General features: G+C 38.9%; 1 protein-coding gene across 3 annotated transcripts in view; it reads left to right on the forward strand.

Moving 5' to 3' along the window:
• The window catches only part of KDM5A (lysine demethylase 5A), an 84964-nt gene that overhangs the window by 11834 nt on the left and 52183 nt on the right, over positions 1-20947 (forward strand). For 2 of the 3 annotated variants that reach the window (XM_081247968.1, XM_081247967.1), the window contains exons 4-13: positions 1140-1310; positions 3489-3623; positions 9488-9593; positions 10755-10846; positions 11450-11608; positions 13044-13163; positions 13867-14025; positions 16344-16525; positions 17975-18137; positions 19237-19356. In XM_081247968.1, coding sequence (XP_081104094.1) covers positions 1140-1310; positions 3489-3623; positions 9488-9593; positions 10755-10846; positions 11450-11608; positions 13044-13163; positions 13867-14025; positions 16344-16525; positions 17975-18137; positions 19237-19356 — 1407 coding nt within the window. The remainder of the gene's footprint in view (positions 1-1139; positions 1311-3488; positions 3624-9487; positions 9594-10754; positions 10847-11449; positions 11609-13043; positions 13164-13866; positions 14026-16343; positions 16526-17974; positions 18138-19236; positions 19357-20947) is intronic. The other variant, XM_081247969.1, reaches the window with a different exon arrangement.

Genomic DNA, 20947 nt, shown 5'->3' on the forward strand with positions numbered 1-20947 from the left:
GTTTGTGTTATTTCACTTAGCATAATGTTTTCAGGGTTCATCCATGTTGTCACATGTATCAGAATTTCATTGCTTTTTAAGGCTGAATAATATTCCATGTATGGCTTTACCACATTTTTTTTATCCGTTCATCTCTTGATGGATATTTGGGTTGTTTCTACCTTTTGACTATTGTGAATAATGCTCTGTGAACACTGGTATGCAAGTACTGTTTGAATCCCTGCTTTTAGTTCTTTTGGCTGTCTCCCTAGAGGTGGAATTGCTGGGTCATATGGTAATTCTGTTTAATTTTTCTCTTAACGTTTTGGTATAGGAGAATACAGTAGTGTACACTCAAAGAGGAAAATTTTTTTGAATTCAACTTCATCACACTCTTTATTCTGTCATCAGTGAAACTGAAAACTGCCTATATTTTAGAGTGTGAGAGATGTACATATCAGCTTCTGGAAGATGGGGGCCTTGGCACATGTCTGTTCTATACTGTGGCTGGTTGGATGTGAGCATTCAGCAAAAATTGGCCAATTTATCCCATTACTTCCTACCTTAGTACATTCTGTGCTGTGTTCTAGTACATCTCCGGAATTTATTTTTCCCCATCATTTCTTTATAATCTTCCGTGTAAAACTTTTCTCTTTTTGAAAAATGATAGCCTCTTTTTCAAAATATCCTCTGAATCCACTGTTTGTTTGACATTTTTGTTAAATTCTGTAAGTTAGTTGCTATATTTTCTAGTATCGGGATTTACATTAATTTTACATTATATAATAACATTCACATGTCTATGCTTGGTCTGTTTTTAATTTTTATTTATATTTTGAATTCCATGTGGATATAGAGTACATATATGTGTTTAATTTTCTCCAGGTGCATAATATGCAAAGCATAAACTCATTAAATATTTTTGAATGCTTGGTTCATTGAAGGTAGGCACAGTGACCAGTAATAGAGTTTAAAACTTCCAGAAGTTATTGTCTCTTTTCCATACTTTAAATGTTGATGAGTTTCAATTTTTTCACATATTTCTTGAAAGGAAATTTAAAATCTGGGCCCAGAATAATTTTTCCATTTAGCAGACAAGATGTAGAGTCAGAATACATGAATCTACCTCTTTCCCTAAATAATTTTTACTTTCTTTTCAGATTGTTGCCAGCAAAGGTGGTTTTGAAATGGTCACCAAAGAGAAGAAATGGTCTAAAGTGGGTAGCCGCTTGGGATATCTGCCAGGAAAAGGAACTGGGTCTCTTTTGAAGTCACATTATGAAAGAATTCTCTACCCATATGAGCTTTTCCAGTCTGGTGTCAGCCTTATGGTGAGATGCATCACTTTTCTTAGGAGTGGATAAATCCACTCTGCCATATATAAACTTTAGATTGTTTACTATAACAAGTTAGCAGTTGGCTATGATTTCACCAGGTACTGAAATTTGGGGGGAGCAAGGTGTAGTTTAAGAATCACAGCTATTTTTGGTGGTTTACAAGATAAAGGCTAATGGGAATGAAGAAAGTTTTCTTTTTAAAATGTGTAAGCTTATGCAAGACTTAACGCTTTTAAAAAAATTCCTCCACTTGGTTTCATGTATTTTTTTTTTTTTTTTTGCTGTACCCGGGCCTCTCACCGTTGTGGCCTCTCCCATTGCGGAGCACAGGCTCCAGACGCGCAGGCTCAGCGGCCATGGCTCACGGGCCCAGCCGCTCTGCGGCATGTGGGATCTTCCCGGACCGGGGCACGAACCCGTGTCGTCTGCACCGGCAGACGGACTCTCAGCCACTGCGCCACCAGGGAAGCCCCATGTATTTTTTTTTTAAACAGCTTTATTGAGGTATAATTTACATACTATAGAATTCACCCATTGTAGGTACACAGTCAATAAGCTTTAGTAAATTATACATTTAGGCAACTATCATCACCATCCAGTTTTAGAACACTTCCATCAGCCCCCAAAATTCCTTTGTGTTTGTTTATAGCTGGTTCTTGCTTCTACCCTCAAACCTGGACAACCCCTGATCTGCTTTCTGGCTCTATAGTTTTGCCTTTTCTAGAAATTTCACATACATGGAATCATACAGTATGATTGTGTGTATGGCTTTTTTCACTTAGCCTGATGTTCTTAAGGTTCATCTATGTTTTAGTATTCGTACTTCATTCCTCTTTATGGCTGAATAATATTCTGTTGTATGGATAGACCACATTTGTTTATTCATTTATCACTTATGGACATTTGGATTGTTTCCAGTTTATGGCTGTTATGAATAATGCTATGAATATTCATGTACTAGTCTTTGTGTGGACATACGTTTTCATTTCTCTTGGGTAGATACCTAGGAGTGGAATTGCTGGGTTATACGGTAAGTTTATATTTAACTTTTTAAGAAACTGCCAAACTGTATTCCAAAGTGGCTGAACCATTTTACATTCCCGCCAGTAATGTAGAGGCTTCCAGTTTCTCCACATCTTTGCCAACACTTGGTATTGTCAGGTTTTTTGCTTACAGTCATTCTAGTGGGTGTGTAGTGGTATCTCATTGTGGTTTTAATTTTATTTCCCTAATGACTAATGGTGTTGTGCATCTTTTCATGTGTATATTAGCCATTTGTATATCTTCCTTGATGAACTGTCTGCTCAAATCTTTTTTTTTATTGGGTTGTCAGTCATTTTATACTTAAGATTTTGCTAAATAGTCTGGATATAAGTCCTTTATCAGATGTATGATTTTATAAATATTTTCCTTTAGTTTGTGGTTTGTCTTTTCATTTTTATAATGGTGTCTATCTGAAGAGTAATCTATTGATTTTCTCCCTTTTTATGGATTGTGCTTCTGTTAGCATATCTAAGAAAATCTTTTCTTCACCTAAGGCCAAGGTGTTTGTTTTTTTATAGTTTTAGCTTTTATGTTTAGGTCTGTAGCCCATTTTGAGTTGTTTTTTTGTGTTTAGTCTGAGGTAAAGGTATAAGTTCATTGTGGGGGCAGTGGGGGGGGGTATAGGAATATCCAAGTGTTCCAGCACCATTTGTTTAAAAGACAACCCTTCTCCCATTTACCTTACCAAGGTGATTTACCTTGGCACCTTTGTTGAGAATCAGTTGACTATAAATATGTGGGTTTATTTCTAGTCTGTTTTGTTCTTTGTTTGATCTGTATGTTTGACCCTAACACCAATACTACGCTGTCTTGAGTACCATAGCTTTAGAGTAAGTTTAGATATCTGGTAGTGTAAGTCCTCCAGCTTGGTTCTCTTTTTTCAAAATTTCCAAACAATTTGCACTTCCACGTAAATTTTGGGATCCGCTTCTCAATTTCTACAACAAAAGCCTGCTAGGGTTTTGATAGGGATTGTCTTGAATCTATAGATCAGTTTGGTGGGAGAATTGTCATCTCGTTTCATGTAGTTCTAGGGATTTTTTTAGAAATTTATTATTTTTCTCCTTATTCTCAAACCTGATTTCTTATAAGTGAATCTGCCCTCTTCCTGTGCTCTCAATTCTTCAGGGTGTACAAATGCCTAATTTAGATCTTAAGGAAAAAGTGGAGCCTGAGGTTCTTGGCACTGATGTCCAAACTCCCCCAGAGCCGGGCACAAGAGTGAACATTCTGCCGAAGAGAACAAGGCGTGTCAAGTCTCAGGTATCAGTTTCCACGGGCCGCTTTTGACAGGCGTTTCTAGAACGTTGACTGTGCAGAACACTTACTTGGCTCTGGGAGGTCATTCACGTGCTGTCGTTCTTTAAAACTCGGAGACGTGTTTCCATTACCTTTGAGATGAACGAGGAAGGGATTGTACACTTCAGTCTGATTTGATTTAGAGAGTTCTTTGTTAATTTTGAACAGCTTTGACAGGGGTGGTGGTTCAGAGAGTGACTCTGGATACTGTAGGGCCAATTTCATAGACATGCTGATGAATTCTAGTATATTTTATTTTCATGGTTAGTATAAGTGAGAAGAGTAGGAAAGAGTGGTTTTTATCTTTACTCATCATTCCTTTAAAAACCAGTGGATAAGTTTCTTAGTCTCCGAACCATTCCAGTGTAATTTCCACAGTGTTCTTGTGACCTGGAATAATTTTAAAGCCTAATGAATACATCAGAAGAAAAATGCCCTAATTTCTTTTTGTCTGCCCCTCTTCCCCTCTACCTTTTTCCTATTCCCCTTTCTTTGTGGTCCTCGAAGTTGTGTTTCTAAAGGTTTTTGGTAAAGACAGTCTGTAGGCTGGGGAGAGTGAGGTGCCCTTAGGACTCTTGAGATATGGCCCATATAAATTAACACATGGGTGAACTGGAATAGCAGCTTACCTGGGTCCTAAACACATTTAAGGATGGAAGTGGTTCACATAGAAAGTGGGTTCACTATTAACAAGAGATCCTGGATCTAGGGTTGTGAGGAGTCCTGTCACTGTAGAGGCAGGCTAATGATACTTCATCTTGCTTTTCTGTAGCTCAGGGGATATGTCTCTTTCATGCCATGTCTACTTTCCTTGTTCCGAGTTTATGCTCGCTAAATAACCTCCTGATTAATAATTTAGCTTCTTAGGTACTCTGATAGCAGAAAGGTAGGTGTCTTGAATGGCGCGTGTGAATTTAATGGAAAATTTTGGAAAGTGATAGCTCTATTTTATTTTTTTTAATTAAAAAAAAATTTTTTTTTTGACTGCATCGGGTCTTCATTGCTGCGCGCGGGCTTTCTCTAGTTGCGGCGAGAGGGGGCTCCTCTTTGTTGCGGTGCACGGGCTTCTCATTGTGGTGGCTTCTGTTGTTGTGGAGCACAGGCTCTAGGCACGTGGGCTTCAGTAGTTGCAGCACTTGGGCTCAGTAGTTGCAGCACGCAGGCCCTAGAGCATGCGGGCTTCAGTAGTTGCGGCACGTGGGCTTCAGTAGTTGTGGCGTGCGGGCTCTGGGGTGTGCAGGTTTCAGTAGTTGTGGCTCGCGGGCTCTAGAGTACAGGCTCAGTAGCGGTGGCAAACTGGCTCAGTTGCTTCGTGGCATATGGGATCTTCCCGGACTAGAGATCGAACCCATGTCCTCTGCATTGGCAGGCGGATTCTTAACCACTGCGCCACCAGGGGAGTCCCAATAGCTCTATTTTAAATTAGTAAACTCTGGTTTAGTCGTTAAGTGATTTTTATTACCATGGTTGATCTCAGAAGTTCTGATCGTTTGGGGGTATATAGTGAAGATTCTGTCTTAAGACCTGAAATACTTGAAGAGTAGTCTCTTTGACATGGTGACTCAACTTTGAAGAGTTGCCCCAAGTGGGCCCATTTAATCAGTTGCCAGCTTGTGATGAAATCTCTTGATGTTCCTTCTGAAACCATGAAAAAAAAGTCCTGCTTATTTCTGATTGCCTTTCATCAGATTATATAATGATTGCCATTCATTATGTTAGAATAGGGACTGCACAGAATGCTTTTACCCATTGCAGTAATTGTTGCTATAGTCAGATTGGTTGATATTAGATAGAAAGTAGAACCATTTGAGGATTTGCAATTAAGAATTTCTTCAACTTGTAGTTTGTCCTTAATTAATATTGCCAGTCTGCCTCGTTCCTAGTCTTCTATTTCAGAAAGACAGTAAAGGCTTTCTGGTAGAACTTCAGCCTCTTGCCCCATACATGAAACTCTCTGGTGTTCATTCTTAATCTCTACCTATCTCTGTGGGCAGAGTGTGCCTTTTTCTCCAAGGGTAATCCTTCTCCCATCCTTTCCGGCTTTAAAAACAGAAGCCCTCTTCTAGATAGTTCCTTACTCCTTGCCTCTTTTCATGAAGAAGTTCCCTGAAAAATCATCTATATTTTCTCAGTTTCCTCAGTATCTGTTTAGCTTTTAAACCCTGTAATCTGACTTCGAGCTAAATCATTTCCTTGAAACTACACTATTCAGGTTACCACTGAGTTAATAATTGTCAGATGCTGAGGCCCCTTTTTCATTTCTTAACCTACTTCGTCTCTGATGATGTTTGCATTTCTTGAAATTTGATCTTTCTTTGGCTTCTGTGACACCTCTCCTCTTTTCCCTCGTCACTCTCTGACCACTCCTCAGTAACCTTTGTTATCTCTTCTCTCTGCCCTTCACGAAGTGCTCTCCGTTTTTCTCATCTTCACTCTACCCAGCTGTCTCTTCCACCCTGTGATTTCAGTTACTACCTATATCTCTCAGGACTCCTAAGTAAGTCATGACATCCGTGCTTCTTCCCTGTTCACCAGGGTTCTTGAGTGCATGTGTGTATATGTATGCCTTGGTGGCCACACACAGCTAAACTCAGTATGTCGCAAACATCACCTTTTCTAAATCTGGTTTTTGTTTTGTTTTGTTTTGTTTTTTTTGCGGTACACGGGCCTCTCACTGCTGTGGCCTCTCCCGCTGCGCAGCACAGGCTCCGGACACGCAGACTCAGCGGCCGTGGCTCACGGGCCCAGCCGCTCCACGGCATGTGGGATCCTCCTGGACCCGGGCACGAACCCGTGTCCCCTGCATCGGCAGGCGGACTCTCAACCACTGCGCCACCAGGGAAGCCCCTAAATCTGTTTTTTTTAAAACATACTTTCTAGCTTGGTGATAGTGACAAGCACAGCCGTCAAATAGTCTCCCAAGTAAGAAATGGAAGTTAAGAAAGTTCTCCTACTGCCCTTTCCTGTCTCTATCACACCACTTGATATACTCTGCGTTAATTGTCTTGTCATCTGTGACCTCACTAGAATGAGTTCCTTGAAAGCTGAGAGTGCAGTTTGTTCATATCAAGAATGACCAAACCCGTAACACTTATACATTAGAATGCCAGTATGTCCCATTTTTGGTGACACTAAGTTTGAGCCAGCATTTCTTCATTATAATGTACTATTCTCCTTGTAATAAAAGTAATCAGAGTAAACTGTAAGACTGTGGGACTAACTTGTTTTCCATTAACTTTCCATTATTTTTCAATAGCGATATTTCCATTATTCCATTAACTTGTTTTACCCAATAGTTTTAACATTCATTGATAATCTTTGTCTCAGTTAATTATGTTGGTGGTTGCAAACTAGGTGATTTTCTGGTTCTATCATTTCTTCTACATTTATTAGTTAGCGTTTTTCTTTAAAAAACTCTTCTCCCACGCTTGATTATTTTTCATGCAGTAAAATGTGTGTATCTTAAGTGTACAGTTTGATGAATTTTGATGATTGTATATACCTGTGGAACCAACCTTGAGTGACCCTCCTCCTTTTTAGTCTCACTATAGAGCATGACTGTTTTTTGATAAATGTCTTATAACCTACTACTACTTTTTATTCCTTTTTGATACTCGAATTGTTCCAAATTTGGCTGATGGGAGCCCCTTCAAGAGGTTGATATGTTCTTTGACAAGTCTCCATCAGTTTTTTTTTTTGTTTTTTAATTAATTAATTTATTTATTTATTTATCTTTGGCTGTGTTGGGTCTTTGTTGCTGTGCGCAGGCTTTCTCTGGTTGTGGTGAGCTGGGGCCACTCTTCATTGCAGTGCGCGGGCTTCTCACTGCCGTGGCCTCTTCCGTTGCGGAGCACAGGCTCTAGACGCGCAGGCTCAGTAGTTGTGGCCCACGGGCTTAGTTGCTCCACGGCATGTGGGATCTTCCCAGACCAGGGCTCGAACCCGTGTCCCCTGCATTGGCAGGCGGATTCTTAACCACTGCACCACCAGGGAAGCCCTCTCCATCAGTTGTTGAGCACTTACTTTCTAGCACAAAGAATCCCATTGTCTTCTTGCCGTGACTTAGACCTGGAATCAGCCATTTCTCCAAGGAATGCTGGTTCATTTTAGTGGGAAATGGTATTTAGAAGCCAAGATTTGAGCACAAGGTGTGCTTGTTCCTACTGGGATACCGTTGCCTGTAGCCCCTTCTGGTGGTCAGGGCTGGGAAATCAATTTTTAAAAATTCGGACTTTATATTTTCAGCTTATACTGGTAATTCTAGTCCTAATCCAGCATCACAAAGTTCTTTTGATTTATGTTGTAATTGTTTTCTTAGCATTTTGAGTTGAGAACTTAATTGATTTATTCCTGCTCTTTTGCTTTGATTGCTGTGTTTAAGACTGAGAATTTCTTGTGATTACTTCTTTCCTTTGTTCCAGAGATTCTGATATATGGTATGTGTATATATAGAGAAAAAATTCCAGGTGGAAGGGCCTTTTGATTTTTGATGTTATTTCTAGCTTTATTCCAGTAAGATCAGAGAATGTTGTTATATTATTTCCACTTTTGGGGACTTTATTGTCTGTCTGAAAAGGTGGTTGTAAGGATTAATTGACTAGAATACTTTGATATGGCACATGCTATGTACTCACTGTGTTAGCTTTTATTACTATGTACTTTGCTTTAACAGTGGTAAAGAATGTGTAGTGTTAATGTTTTTCATTGGACTGACTGTAGGTTAATATAACCAAGTCAGCCTACCAAAGTTTAAAGATAAATTTTGAAATGCCATTTTGGTTGGTTTGGTTCTTAATATGCTCTTTTAGTAGTCCAGGCTGCCTGTGTCTGTATGCTGTTAGGTCGCCGTAGACTTATAAAGTAGTCTGTATTTTATCCTGGTTTATTTTTATTCATATCGACTAAGTATATTTTAAGTAAATTTTGGTTATTACCCTGCATTCAGAGATTATCTAACTTCAAGATGTAACACTGGTGTCTCTCATGATGCTCTAATCCTCAAGTACTAGAATGCCAAATGACGGTAGCTTAAACATGGACAACACAGTTTTCACATGCGAACACATTTTCCACATTAGATTTTCAGAGATAAGTAGTTCTAGGATTCGTATAGCAACTTCACATTGTCATCAAGGGCCAGGCTCTTTCCATCTTCCTGCCTGGTCTTCTTCAGTGTATGGGTGATATATATATCTCCTCTTAATTGCATTGTGGCTGCTGTAGAGTCCAGTGCTGTGCTTCCATCAGACTGAGTCTTGTAGCAGTGGGGAAGGAAGTTGGGTCAAAAGGACTTACTCTTTGAGATGCTTTCTCTTTCATTAGAAGATGAAAATCTTGCCCAGAGGTTTCCAGTAGACCTTCCTTATGTCTCACTGGCTAGAACACGATAGCATTCCCACCCTTAGCTAGGTGATCGCCAACAAAGAGGAACGGCATTGGCATGATTGTCTTAGGACAGTCATTATTCATCTCTTAGGATGGGCGTAATTGCCCTAATCAAAGCTGGGTGCCCATTAGCAAGTTAGAAGTGGACATTTCTATCGAGTTATTACCACTGTTACACCAGTAATTACCAGTAGTGTCTGTCTCTGGACAGAACCTAATTGACAACTATGCTTTTATGAAAGGTAGGTTTTCTTTTGTGGAAAGGAATCTTGGTGTTGCAGAGTGCTTTGGTGACTGTTCAGCAATGAGGCAGCAAGTGGATTTAGAAAAATGAAAATAAAATTTTCTTTCATTTTGAATTGGATCTTGAGACTTTTCTTGGGTAAGAAAATAAATTTATGAATCACAATAACTAGACTAATGTGAGTTTATTTTTTTTTTAGTCAGAATCTGGAGAAGTGAATAGAAACACGGAACTGAAGAAACTTCGGATTTTTGGGGCTGGGCCTAAGGTTGTGGGCTTGGCAATGGGAGTAAAAGATAAAGAAGGTAAATCTGTTATTTGGTCACGAAAAGAACTAAGGTACAACAATATGGTTATAACAAGATTCACGTGATATTCGATCGTAGTCTGCCTTGGGATTTTCTTAGGCAACATAGTTCCTAGACAGATCACCTTTTTAGTGGCAGATAACCTTAAGGTGTGAGGAGCCATATTATGTTGGATTTTTGTAATATTTTGGAAGAGAGAAAGTTCCTCCTCCATGTCTAACACATGACACAGAAATTGTAGTTTCTAAAGGCTAGTTTATAAGAGAATCGCAAAATTAATGGTTCTCACCTGGTGATCTAAAGCTTATTATTTTTAAATTTAAAGAGAAATAGAGGATTTCTCTGACCTTCAGTATCAAAATATACTGGGGAGAGCTAATGATTTGGATGCTAACCGTAATTTTGAGATTTTCCTTTAATCGCCTTTGTGTTTTATGACACTTCATTGAAGTAACCTGTTTGAAGAGTGTAGGCTCAGGTCAGCATGTTAGAAACTTCTGTGAGTAACATTGCTAATGCAGAGATCAAGTGTCACAGTTCTATGTGCATGTCAGTTTTAAAGCTCAGTTTAACAAAGATTGTGTTGGATATGTTTTTACTGTATAAGAATTTAATGAATTGCTATAATCACAAGTCATATTGATTACTGTGCATTTTATGATATGACTAAGTCTTTATTCAGATTATGGATTGAACTCTGGATAATCAGGTAATATTCTTCCATCACTCTCAAAACATTCAGTGTGATAAGACTTGCTAGATACATTATAATGTTTACTATTGCTCTTTTAAAAGATTAAGTACTTTATCTTTTTTATGTTTGTAACTGTATTAGCTGGCAGTGATCTCAAAGCTAGTCCCAGATTGGTCCCTGATAAGTACTACATATGGGCAGTGTAGAATTATTAGTTAAGTTCTCTGGAGTTTGATTGCCTGGACTAGAATCCCAAGTCTGCCACTGAATGGCTGTGTGATTTGGGGCAAGTTATCTAGCTTCTCTGTGCTTCAGATTCTTTATCTTCAGTGGGGGATAATAGTTTATCTAATAGTGTTGTGAGATTTTAACTGATTTAAATAATCTAAAATAGTGTCTGGTCAGTGGTAAGCTCTCAACATTAGTTTTTACTATTATTATTATATAACTATTTTTATTTCAAGATGAGGTCTCCCGAAGACGAAAAGTTACCAGCAGGTCAGACGCATTTAACATGCAAATGAGACAACGGAAAGGAACTCTCTCTGTTAACTTTGTAAGTGCTCTGAGATGTGTCAGGAGGGAAAGGATTTATTTATGTTTTTGTTTTGCACTTTTTACCTTGCCGTATCTTAGTATGTCATCTAGTTAGTTCATTTAGTTGTAAGACTTGATGGTGCATCTGAACTTGCAGCTTCGGTTTATATAATACTGACTTAGCTTTGTCCCGTATACACAGACTGTTCCCTGAGTCTTATACCTTGTAAGTGAGTGAGTGAGAGGATGAGGTGAATCTGTAAATCCTTAGCTGGACTAATGCTCAGTGTTCAGTCCTCTACCAGTAAAGAGTATCTGTGTATAGAAAGGGTGACGTGGTATATTTTATTTATATAAATTGACTTTCAAGTACCCTAGATTTGTAGTCTTCCTTTATTCTCAGACCTTGATAGGCTTTTATTAATTTGCTTGTAGAAGCTCTGAGGAAATTTAGGAAGTTTTATACAAAGCTATTTAAATACAGTTATTTAAAATAAATATTAAGGATTTAAGTTATGTTTACTTTTTAGTGTACATTATTTTGTTTGTTTCAATTAAGGTGTTCCTGGTAAAAATTTAATATTACTTATTACAGAAAATAAACGTATTATTTTTTTAACAGGTTGATCTTTACGTTTGTATGTTTTGTGGTCGGGGAAATAATGAAGATAAATTGCTGTTGTGTGATGGATGTGATGACAGCTACCATACATTTTGCTTAATTCCCCCACTACCTGATGTGCCCAAAGGAGACTGGAGGTGTCCTAAATGTGTTGCGGAGGTATAAGCCTAACCTTACCTTTTTAAATTAAGAACCATAACACACACATACACATGGACAGTGAACACATCCCGTGAAGCTTCTTCTCCTCTCTCTGTGTTCTAAAGTGTTTGAAATCTCCAGGATTTTTAAAGAGTGATAGTGACTGGAAATGTAACAGTTCTACTGTGGCAGTTTGTTTTTTAAAGGGTCTTTTTCTGACTGTTGGTTAGATAATTCTGTTTATTGCTGCAGACTTTGCTCAGAATATTCATATTCCTGGAAAACAATAAAAATGAAGAAAGTCTGTAGGTTATTTGTTATTTATTTATTTATTTTTTTAAAGTAAAAATCAGACATGAAGCTCTAGAACTTAGGATTCATGCATCCAGTTTTCATGCTACCAGATAAACTGGTGGTATCTATTAACTTGTTTAAATTTTGACCTGATTGTACTAAATTGTTATTGAAAGATTATAATGATGTCATTATCATGAAATGTCTGGTCTGTTTACTTATTTTAACAAAATGTGATAGGACATTGAAGGGAAAGAGATGGCTGGGTATATCTAGATGTAGTCAAAGATGGATATTTATGGCCTTTGAATTATTTATTTGTTTATGGCTGTGTTGGGTCTTCGTTGCTGTGTGCAGGCTTTTCTCTAGTAGCGACGAGCGGGGGCTACTCTTCATTGTGGTGCGCAGGCTTCTCATTGCGGTGGCTTCTCTTGTTGTGGAGCACGGGCTCTAGGCGCACGGGCTTCAATAGTTGTGGCTCGCGGGCTCAGCAGCTGTGGCTCGTGGGCTCTAGAGCGCAGGCTCAGTAGTTGTGGCGCACAGGCTTAGTTGCTCTGTGGCATGTGGGATCTTCCCGGACCAGGGATCGAACCCATATCCCCTGCATTGGCAGGTGGATTCTTAACCACTTGTGCCACCAAGGAAGTCCCTTGAATTATTTTTTATTATTATTCTCAAGGGTAGATGATTCAGTGCTACTCAAAGTCAGTATTTGTGTTAAGAAATTGGTCATGGTGGTTGATAGTATGAAAAAAAAACATTTTTCTAGCTAAATATCCTAACAACCCGGGGAATATCCCTTTGTCCTTTACCTTTCCTCCCTCCGTGAACATTAATTTTTTCCACTGAGGATGATAGACATCCCTGGGCTTGATTCCAGGTTGGTAGTCCTCCAGGTGTTTGTCTTGGTGCCACAGCTTAATGCCAACTCCAAAGCCTAAAACTGTCTCATTGCCACCTTCCTACTGGAAGGTGTGAAAATGCATTTGAAGTTTAAGAACATTATTTCCTGATTCCACATTAATACTTGTTTTGTGGTCTAGAGTTGACTGGATTTGCTTCACCTAGGGAAATGATCAAAGAAGGTAGTACCTGAGGGCCTTAATGCGTCCTTCAGTTCAGTTTCAGTAAGTTAATCTTAGATACTTTTTCTTCCCAGGAATGTAATAAACCTAGAGAAGCCTTTGGATTTGAACAAGCTGTACGAGAGTATACACTTCAGAGCTTTGGAGAGATGGCAGATAATTTTAAGTCTGACTATTTCAATATGCCAGTTCATGTGAGTATCTATCTTTTAGGTCACTTTGGGGAAGTATGAAAGATTTATCTGATTCCAAAGCTTTTGCGTTGCTTTTTAAAAACCTTCCTTATTTTGTAGAAAACAGGGACAGCATAAAGAAGATGATAGAACACCAGATCTGAAGATCAGGGGCCTGGGATCTGTTTTTGTTTCTTGTACCCTCTGTCGTGGCAGTGTGCACTGTGGAGAAACTGACCTCTGTCTTCCACTTGTTCTTTAGTGCTCTGTGAGCGCTGTCCTGTACAGACAAGCATGGGGGACGTGGCAGTTGCTGCTTTGGTTTAGTTATTTGTAGTATGAGGTTTGCTTCTTTTCCTGGGGGATCTTGGACTTAAAAATCCCTTTCGAAATAATTTTCCAAAGCTGTTAAAATTCAGCCTTGATGTTTGTAGTTCCTTTTCCTTCCTTATGTCCTGGGTCATCTTTATCCTTCTTGGTTGGAAAGCCGCTTGCAGAAGAAGGCAGTTCAAATTCATTATGTTTTCCTGAACACATCTAAGTTGTCTTTAGCTTTTTCCCATCGTCAGTCAGAAAAGCTAGGACTGCAGTCTTTTCAGCTCTGGGAATTGAGAAGGTTTTCTGTTTTTTCATGGGCTTTTGTTCACTTGACCTATGTATTATGTCCTAGTGGGTTATGGTTATAGAGAGGTGGTAATCTGTAATCTTTGTTTTCCCTGTGTAGATGGTTCCCACAGAACTAGTGGAGAAGGAATTCTGGCGGCTGGTGAGCAGCATTGAAGAAGATGTTATCGTAGAGTATGGAGCTGACATCTCCTCAAAAGACTTTGGAAGTGGATTTCCTGTAAAGGATGGTCGGAGAAAGATGCTGCCAGAAGAAGAGGTGCAGAGCCCATAGTAGTATCCAGATTTCTTACCCTGAAGCTGATTCAGCCTTTACGGAGTAGAAAACTGCCTTTCTTTAATCTTAAGGGACCACGTTCATTTAAAATATTAAATATGTAGAATTTGGACAGTGAAAATAATCTTCAGTTTTGAAAACAATAAATTCAAAGTACCGTTAAATATTATTTAACTTTGCATTTTTTTTTTTTTTTTTTTTTTTTTTTTCTTTTTGTGGTATGCGGGCCTCTCACTGTTGTGGCCTCTCCCGTTGCGGAGCACAGGCTCCGGACGCGCAGGCCCAGCGGCCACGGCTCACGGGCCCAGCCGCTCCGCGGCATATGGGATCCTCCCAGACCGGGGCACGAACCCGTATCCCCTGCATCGGCAGGCGGACTCTCAACCACTGCGCCACCAGGGAGGCCCTTAACTTTGCATTTTAAAACCAGTTAAATTGTTTTAAAACTTTAACTTTAGTTAAGATTTTGCCTAGCTCTTTCTGTTTGGAAATCTAGCAAGTGACGTAAGATTTTTTTAAAAAATTTCATTTTACTGGTAGGTCCACAATTAATTTTCCTTTAAAACCTGGGCAGGTAGGTTTTCAAATATGCATTTAAACTGTGACAGATAATGAAGTACTGTCACCTAGGAGATGACCTCTGTGTGTAAACCTGAATTAAGATGATCATTTATTTCTTTTTCTCTTTACTTTGGTCCTTGTCACCTTTTCTTTCCCTTTATAATTGGCAGTAATTGAGAGTTTTATCCCCTATTAAAAGAGTTAACACATGGTTTTAAAAAAAAAGTTACATAGTGGAGAAGGATATACAATTTAAAATATGGCCACTCTAGGTCTCTTAGGGTTACCATTGGCATGGCATATCTTTTCCATTCTTCTACTTTGAAGCTGTTTGTATTTTGGAATCTGGGTGTGTCTCCTTTTTTTTTTTTTTTTGCCGTACGCGGGCCTCTCACTGTTGTGGCCTCTCCCGCTGTGGAGCACAGGCTCTGGACGCGCAGGCTCAGCGGCCATGGCTCACGGGCCCAGCCGCTCCGCGGCATGTGGGATCTTCCCATACCGGGGCACGAACCCGTGTCCCCTGCATCGGCAGGCGGACTCTCAACCACTGCGCCACCAGGGAAGCCCTTAGCTACACTTTCATAATTCCCTTATCTGTGCTGCATTATGGATGATATCCTCAAATCAGTTTTCTGGTTCACAGATTCTCCCTTCAGCTTTGTCACTGGCTATTTAACCTCTTAATTTGAGGGTTTTATTTTTAACTCCGTATTATCAAAACTTTCAAATGTATAAAACTAAACATAGTAACGAACTTCCCTCCCTCCCTACCTGGCATCCAGGTTCAACAGTTATCAGCCTTCTAATAGAAGGCGGTTGGATTCTCTTACCCGTTTTTGCATTCAGTCTGTTGCAATATCACATCACATATCCTCTGGAAAACTCACACTACACTTCTGCAAGAATGAGAGCGAAAAGGCAAATAACATCTTTGAATTATTATGAACATAGTTTGACTTTGCAGGTCCCCTGAAATAGGCTTGGGTTCCTTAGACCCCACTTTGAGGACTGCTCTGCACAGGATAATAGCACTTTAAGTCTGTACCGCATACCACTTGAGAGGTGGGTGTTTGAAACTCATGTCTGGAGCTTATGTCCAGTTAGAAACCTCTATGAAAACTCAAGACAACAGCTTTCCATTTTCATTCTGGCTGTGCTTTCTTTCTTTGTTTCTGGAAACTGCGAATTCTTTTTTCTCTTGAGTTCATCTATGAAGCAAAATTTTTTTTGGTGTTGTAAATAGATGTGTTTGTAATGGGAGTTGGGGATGCTTTCTGCACCATCTTGGTCTTCAGTGTTGCCACAGATTCAGGATTCTGTATCTTATGTTTTGTCTTCACTGTATCTGGCACCATTCTGTAAATATAGTGGTAAACATTTTGGGAAGTTATGTTACCGGGGATAAAGTAGAAATATAATAGCGACCTATTAAAATGAGTCTTACAGTATTTTACTGGTAAGCTCTGGGGGCGGGTGGGGAGTAATAAAAAGCCTTATATGCTTCAGAGTAAACCAGAGATATCTGAAATCATTAAAGGGAAATATAAATAACACTTAGGAGATAAGATTAAATACTTAGGAATATAACTTACATGTAGAGAGCAAAGAGCATAGATTCTATGGACTAGATTATTGTAATTATTATAAAATTCTTACTTTTGTTTTTGAAGACTCCCTTGAGGTTTCTATTGGGCACTTGTCATCTCTGATCTCTTATTTACATTTTTCTCCTTTTGTAGGAATATGCGCTTTCTGGTTGGAACTTGAATAACATGCCTGTTCTGGAGCAGTCTGTTCTTGCACATATCAACGTGGACATCTCTGGCATGAAGGTGCCGTGGCTTTACGTGGGAATGTGCTTCTCTTCCTTTTGTTGGCACATCGAAGATCACTGGAGCTACTCCATCAACTACTTGCACTGGTACGCACGGCCTTTGTTACCAGCACACGTACTCAGTGACCTTTCTAAAGGTGTAACAGCGTTAGATGATGTGTCAGGGAGAGCTTACTTGAACGTATTTTGTACCCCAACGTTGGATCATGTACTGTGTAGAGGTCTCAGGGTACAACATGTCAGACACTTGCCCTCTTCAAGTCTGTGCACGCAGCAGCGCCTCGAGTTTCAGACCCAACGATACTTACATTCAGCGTACATGAAAATATCTTTGGTATACCTTTTGAAATGCTAGGCAGGATATTTTTTAAAGTTTATATAATTAAGATCTGACTAACCTTCAGTATTTAAGGTTGAGATGTGAAAAATTTCAAATTGAAATTTTTGATTTTTTTTTTTCCTTTTTAATAACATTTTCTCTAAAAATGCCTATGTCGCATGTGTATTCATTGAATCTTTTCGCTGGTTTTTTTGTGTCACACCCACAGCTTTTATTTACTTATCCAGTTCCTTGTCCAGTATTCTGATCTTATTAACCAAATGATGTATTTCTCTCCATTTGAAAGATACTGCTCAGATCACACTATGCATTGGAAAACTCTGATGATTTTCTTTCTCTGCTTCATCGCTGTGCTGTGTAATATGATAGCTTCTAGCCACGTGTGGCTATTTAAATTAGTTAAGATTCAGTAAAATTAAAGTTTACTTCCTCAGTTGCACTAACCGCATTTTAAGTGCTTTATCGTCACTTGTGACTAGTGGCTCCTGTATTACCCAGCATAGATGCAGAACATTTTCAGTCATCTCAGTAAGTTTCTATAGAGACAGCACGGTTAATTGTATGAGGGTTAAGAAATTCAGCTGTAGATAGCATGACTAATTAAATCCAGTTCCGTAAAGTTCAACTTAGTATTATAAATAAAACTCTAGTCCACTAAAGTCTAGTGTATTAATGATGCCAAGTGTTTGGTCTTAAGATTCATAGACAGAACTATATTCAGGGTTTCAACAATTTCTCGCCTTGGCTTATGTCCTTGGATAGTAAAATTGAACTCAATGAAGTTATGTAAAAGTACTCTGAAGGGCAGTGACTTTTACTTTGATCATTGTGGGGATAATTGGAATGTCCAGTGGACCCGTGAATCAGGCAGTATGTCAGTATCCTTTGGAACAATGCTTGCTTTTCATATAGCATCTTTCCTATTTGAAGATGCTTTAAGATACCTGAAAGAGTTTATATACTTTGAATTACTTTTCTGTAGTGATGAGTACGTACCTACTTATCCATATACTCTTGCCTTGCCCCCTATTATGAATAATAGCACAGATTTTTGAGATGGTTGCTAGGATTCAGGGCATATAACCTATGGCCATGGAGCAAGACAAAGTTAATTATAATTTAGTGGATTTGAATCAGAGACCCTGGCCTCATTGGCACCATGCTCTACCTAGATAAACAGTTATTTCTTTTGCTAGGGGGGAGCCAAAGACATGGTATGGTGTGCCATCTCATGCTGCAGAACAACTGGAGGAGGTGATGAGGGAGCTGGCCCCTGAGTTATTTGAATCCCAGCCTGATCTCCTACATCAGTTAGTCACCATCATGAACCCCAATGTGCTAATGGAGCATGGTGTGCCTGTGAGTCTTTTTGCATCTCCCTTCAGTATTTTAAAGTTATGTACGCTTTTGATTAGAGTCACAGTATATGCTTGTTTTGTAATGGGAAATAAAAGATCACATCATCTTGGAGCCAAATTAGAATTTATACTCTGAAGGGAACAGCATTTATTTGATGAAGAATGGGGTGTTGTAAAGTATGAACCACATTTACCTTACGTATAGCAACCTATCAGAATAGCCATGTTTTCAGTATATCCTGCTTTTAATAAAAACCTCATATTCTTTATTATCCCCATTTAACCAAAGTATAAGTATTTTAAGTGGTAGTTCTAATAACTAATGCTTATCCTTGTGGAGATCATATTCCCATATTTCGTATAAAGATTTCATAGCCTCTTTTTCACATGAGATAATGAAGTAAAAATATACAATGAATACCTTTTCTGCTTTTAAACTTTTAGGTTTGAAAATGATTATTAAATTTAAGCTACGAACACCTGATAAAGTATAAATTTAATGTTTGCTACATGTAGTCAAGTAGTCATCATAACCTTACTGAGAAAGTAGATCGAGTGATAGTAATGTTACTTTGTCTTTAAAGAGTAAATTTATGCAGAATCTGGGACTTTTCAGAAGACATAGTATTGTCATAAAACAAAGAGATTCAGGATAACTGATTTGGGGGGGGGGTCTCTCCATATGACATATGAGCTAATCAATTAGTTTCCAGAAAAAATTATCCAAAAGTAGGATGAAATTCCATCCTTTCCCACTGTTTACAACACAAGAATGAAAGGAATAAAAGAAAAATTCTCTTATCTGTAAAAATTTTATTAGGTTAGGAAACTAGTAGCTCATGAGAGCAGCGTTTTCTCCTTGAACATTTCTTTAGGCCGTGAACTCTTGTCATGAATTACTATAATTTATCAGTGACTATTTTAAGAAGGTGAAACTCTGACTGCTTCTTCAACCCTGATACTGTTTTCTGGTCTGTGTAGGTTAATGCTTTATTATTTTCAAGTTTGAAAAATGCTTCTGAAACTGACATAAAATGTCTCCCTTTTTTGTTGTTTTTCTTCTGTTTTGTTTTTGTACCCTGTTCCCAATTTGCATTTAGGTGTATAGGACCAATCAGTGTGCTGGCGAGTTTGTTGTGACGTTTCCTCGGGCCTATCACTCTGGATTTAATCAAGGCTACAACTTCGCTGAGGCTGTGAACTTCTGTACTGCTGACTGGGTCTGTTCGATAGCAAGTAGCTGTTGTGTCTACTAACAGCCCCGGAAAATGCATCTTAATTGCTGTGCTTGCTTAGCTGGGGAGGGAGGGCCCATGGAGACTCGAATGTCTGTTGCCGTTTACAGAGTTCCAGGTAGTTTTTATTTGGAAGATTTTATAGTTCGTTACGTCTCATTTGCTACTTTCTCATTTTATTTGAATTTTAAATGGGCAGTTGATGTTTTCTGAATCTTTTTCTGAGAATGTAATTCCTCTAGTCTTTGCTTTCTCTGAGCGCTTTTGGATTTTAGAAGGGTGACCACATCTTTTCAAGAATTAATTGTACCACGTTTACAAATATCTAGCTCTGATTTTTATCTTAAAATACCCAGTTCTGATTTTTATCTTAAAATATTCCTTTATTTTTTTCTTCTTATAGATAATTAGGAGATTTTATTCTTCCTGCTATTTAATGTTTTCTATATTCTTTTAAAAAAATTTATTTTAAAGGGTAGCTATAATATTGAGATCTTTGTGGGCTGCACTTTTGTGTAAATGGTCTTGCCATTGATTGCTATTTTGCTTTTAAATGAGGTAGATATCAAAAAGTAATTAGTTATTTTTACGTCATGTCAGTGGGGAAAAGACTGCAAACCTATCATACACTCTTTGACTCTATTTTTCTTTTAGTGAGGCTGTTTTTTTGTCACCTCTCCTAACATTTGGGGGGATATTTTTTAGTAATATTGGATCTTACATTTTCTGTGGGCACCTTAATTTGTTAAATTTCATGATTAACCATATTGTTTCCTTGGCTAATGAATGAAATTGTATAATGAACAATCTTATATGACCTAGTAATTCTAAACTTCTTACTTGTTAGAAAGCAACAGGAGCAAGACTGAGGTTAGGACTTTGCCTTGGACTTGAACTCTATTTTAAAACCTCAGCTGACATGTACTATGTATTTATGATTTACTTGTTCCTTGGCTAGGTAGGTGTAGGGTGGGAAATGGAGGTGATTCAGAGATGAGTTAGAGATGATTTCTGCCTTTAATGTGATGACTATTATTGATGTTTGATCTTGGACAGCGCTTTTTTTTTTTTTTTTTTTTGGCTGTGCCATGTGGCATGTGGGATCTTAGTGCCCCAACCAAGAATCGAACCCGCAGCCCCTGCCGTGGAAGCATGGAGTCCTAACCACTGGACCGCCAGGAAAGTCCCTTGGGCAGCACTTCTTGTTTTTTTGTTTTTTGTGGGTTTTTTTGGCTCTGTTGGGTCTTCGTTGCCGCACGCAGGCTTTCTCTAGTTGTGGCGAGCCGGGGCTACTCTTGGTTGCGGTGTGCAGGCTTCTTGTTGCGGAGCACGGGCTCTAGGCGCACAGGCTCAGTAGTCGTAGCTTGCGGGCTCTAGAACACAGGCTCAGTAGTTGTGGCGCACGGGCTTAGTTGCTCCGCGACATATGGGATCTTCCCGGACGAGGGCTGGAACCCGTGTCCCCTGCCTTGGCAGGTGGATTCTTAACCACTTCGTCACCAGGGAAGTCCCGGGACAGCACTTTTAATTTCACTGGTCCTAATTTTTTTTTTCCCTACTATGTAAAGATGCTAAG

Source organism: Mesoplodon bidens, assembly GCF_964165515.1.
Source record: "Mesoplodon bidens genome assembly, chromosome: 11".
NCBI lineage: Eukaryota > Metazoa > Chordata > Mammalia > Artiodactyla > Ziphiidae > Mesoplodon > Mesoplodon bidens.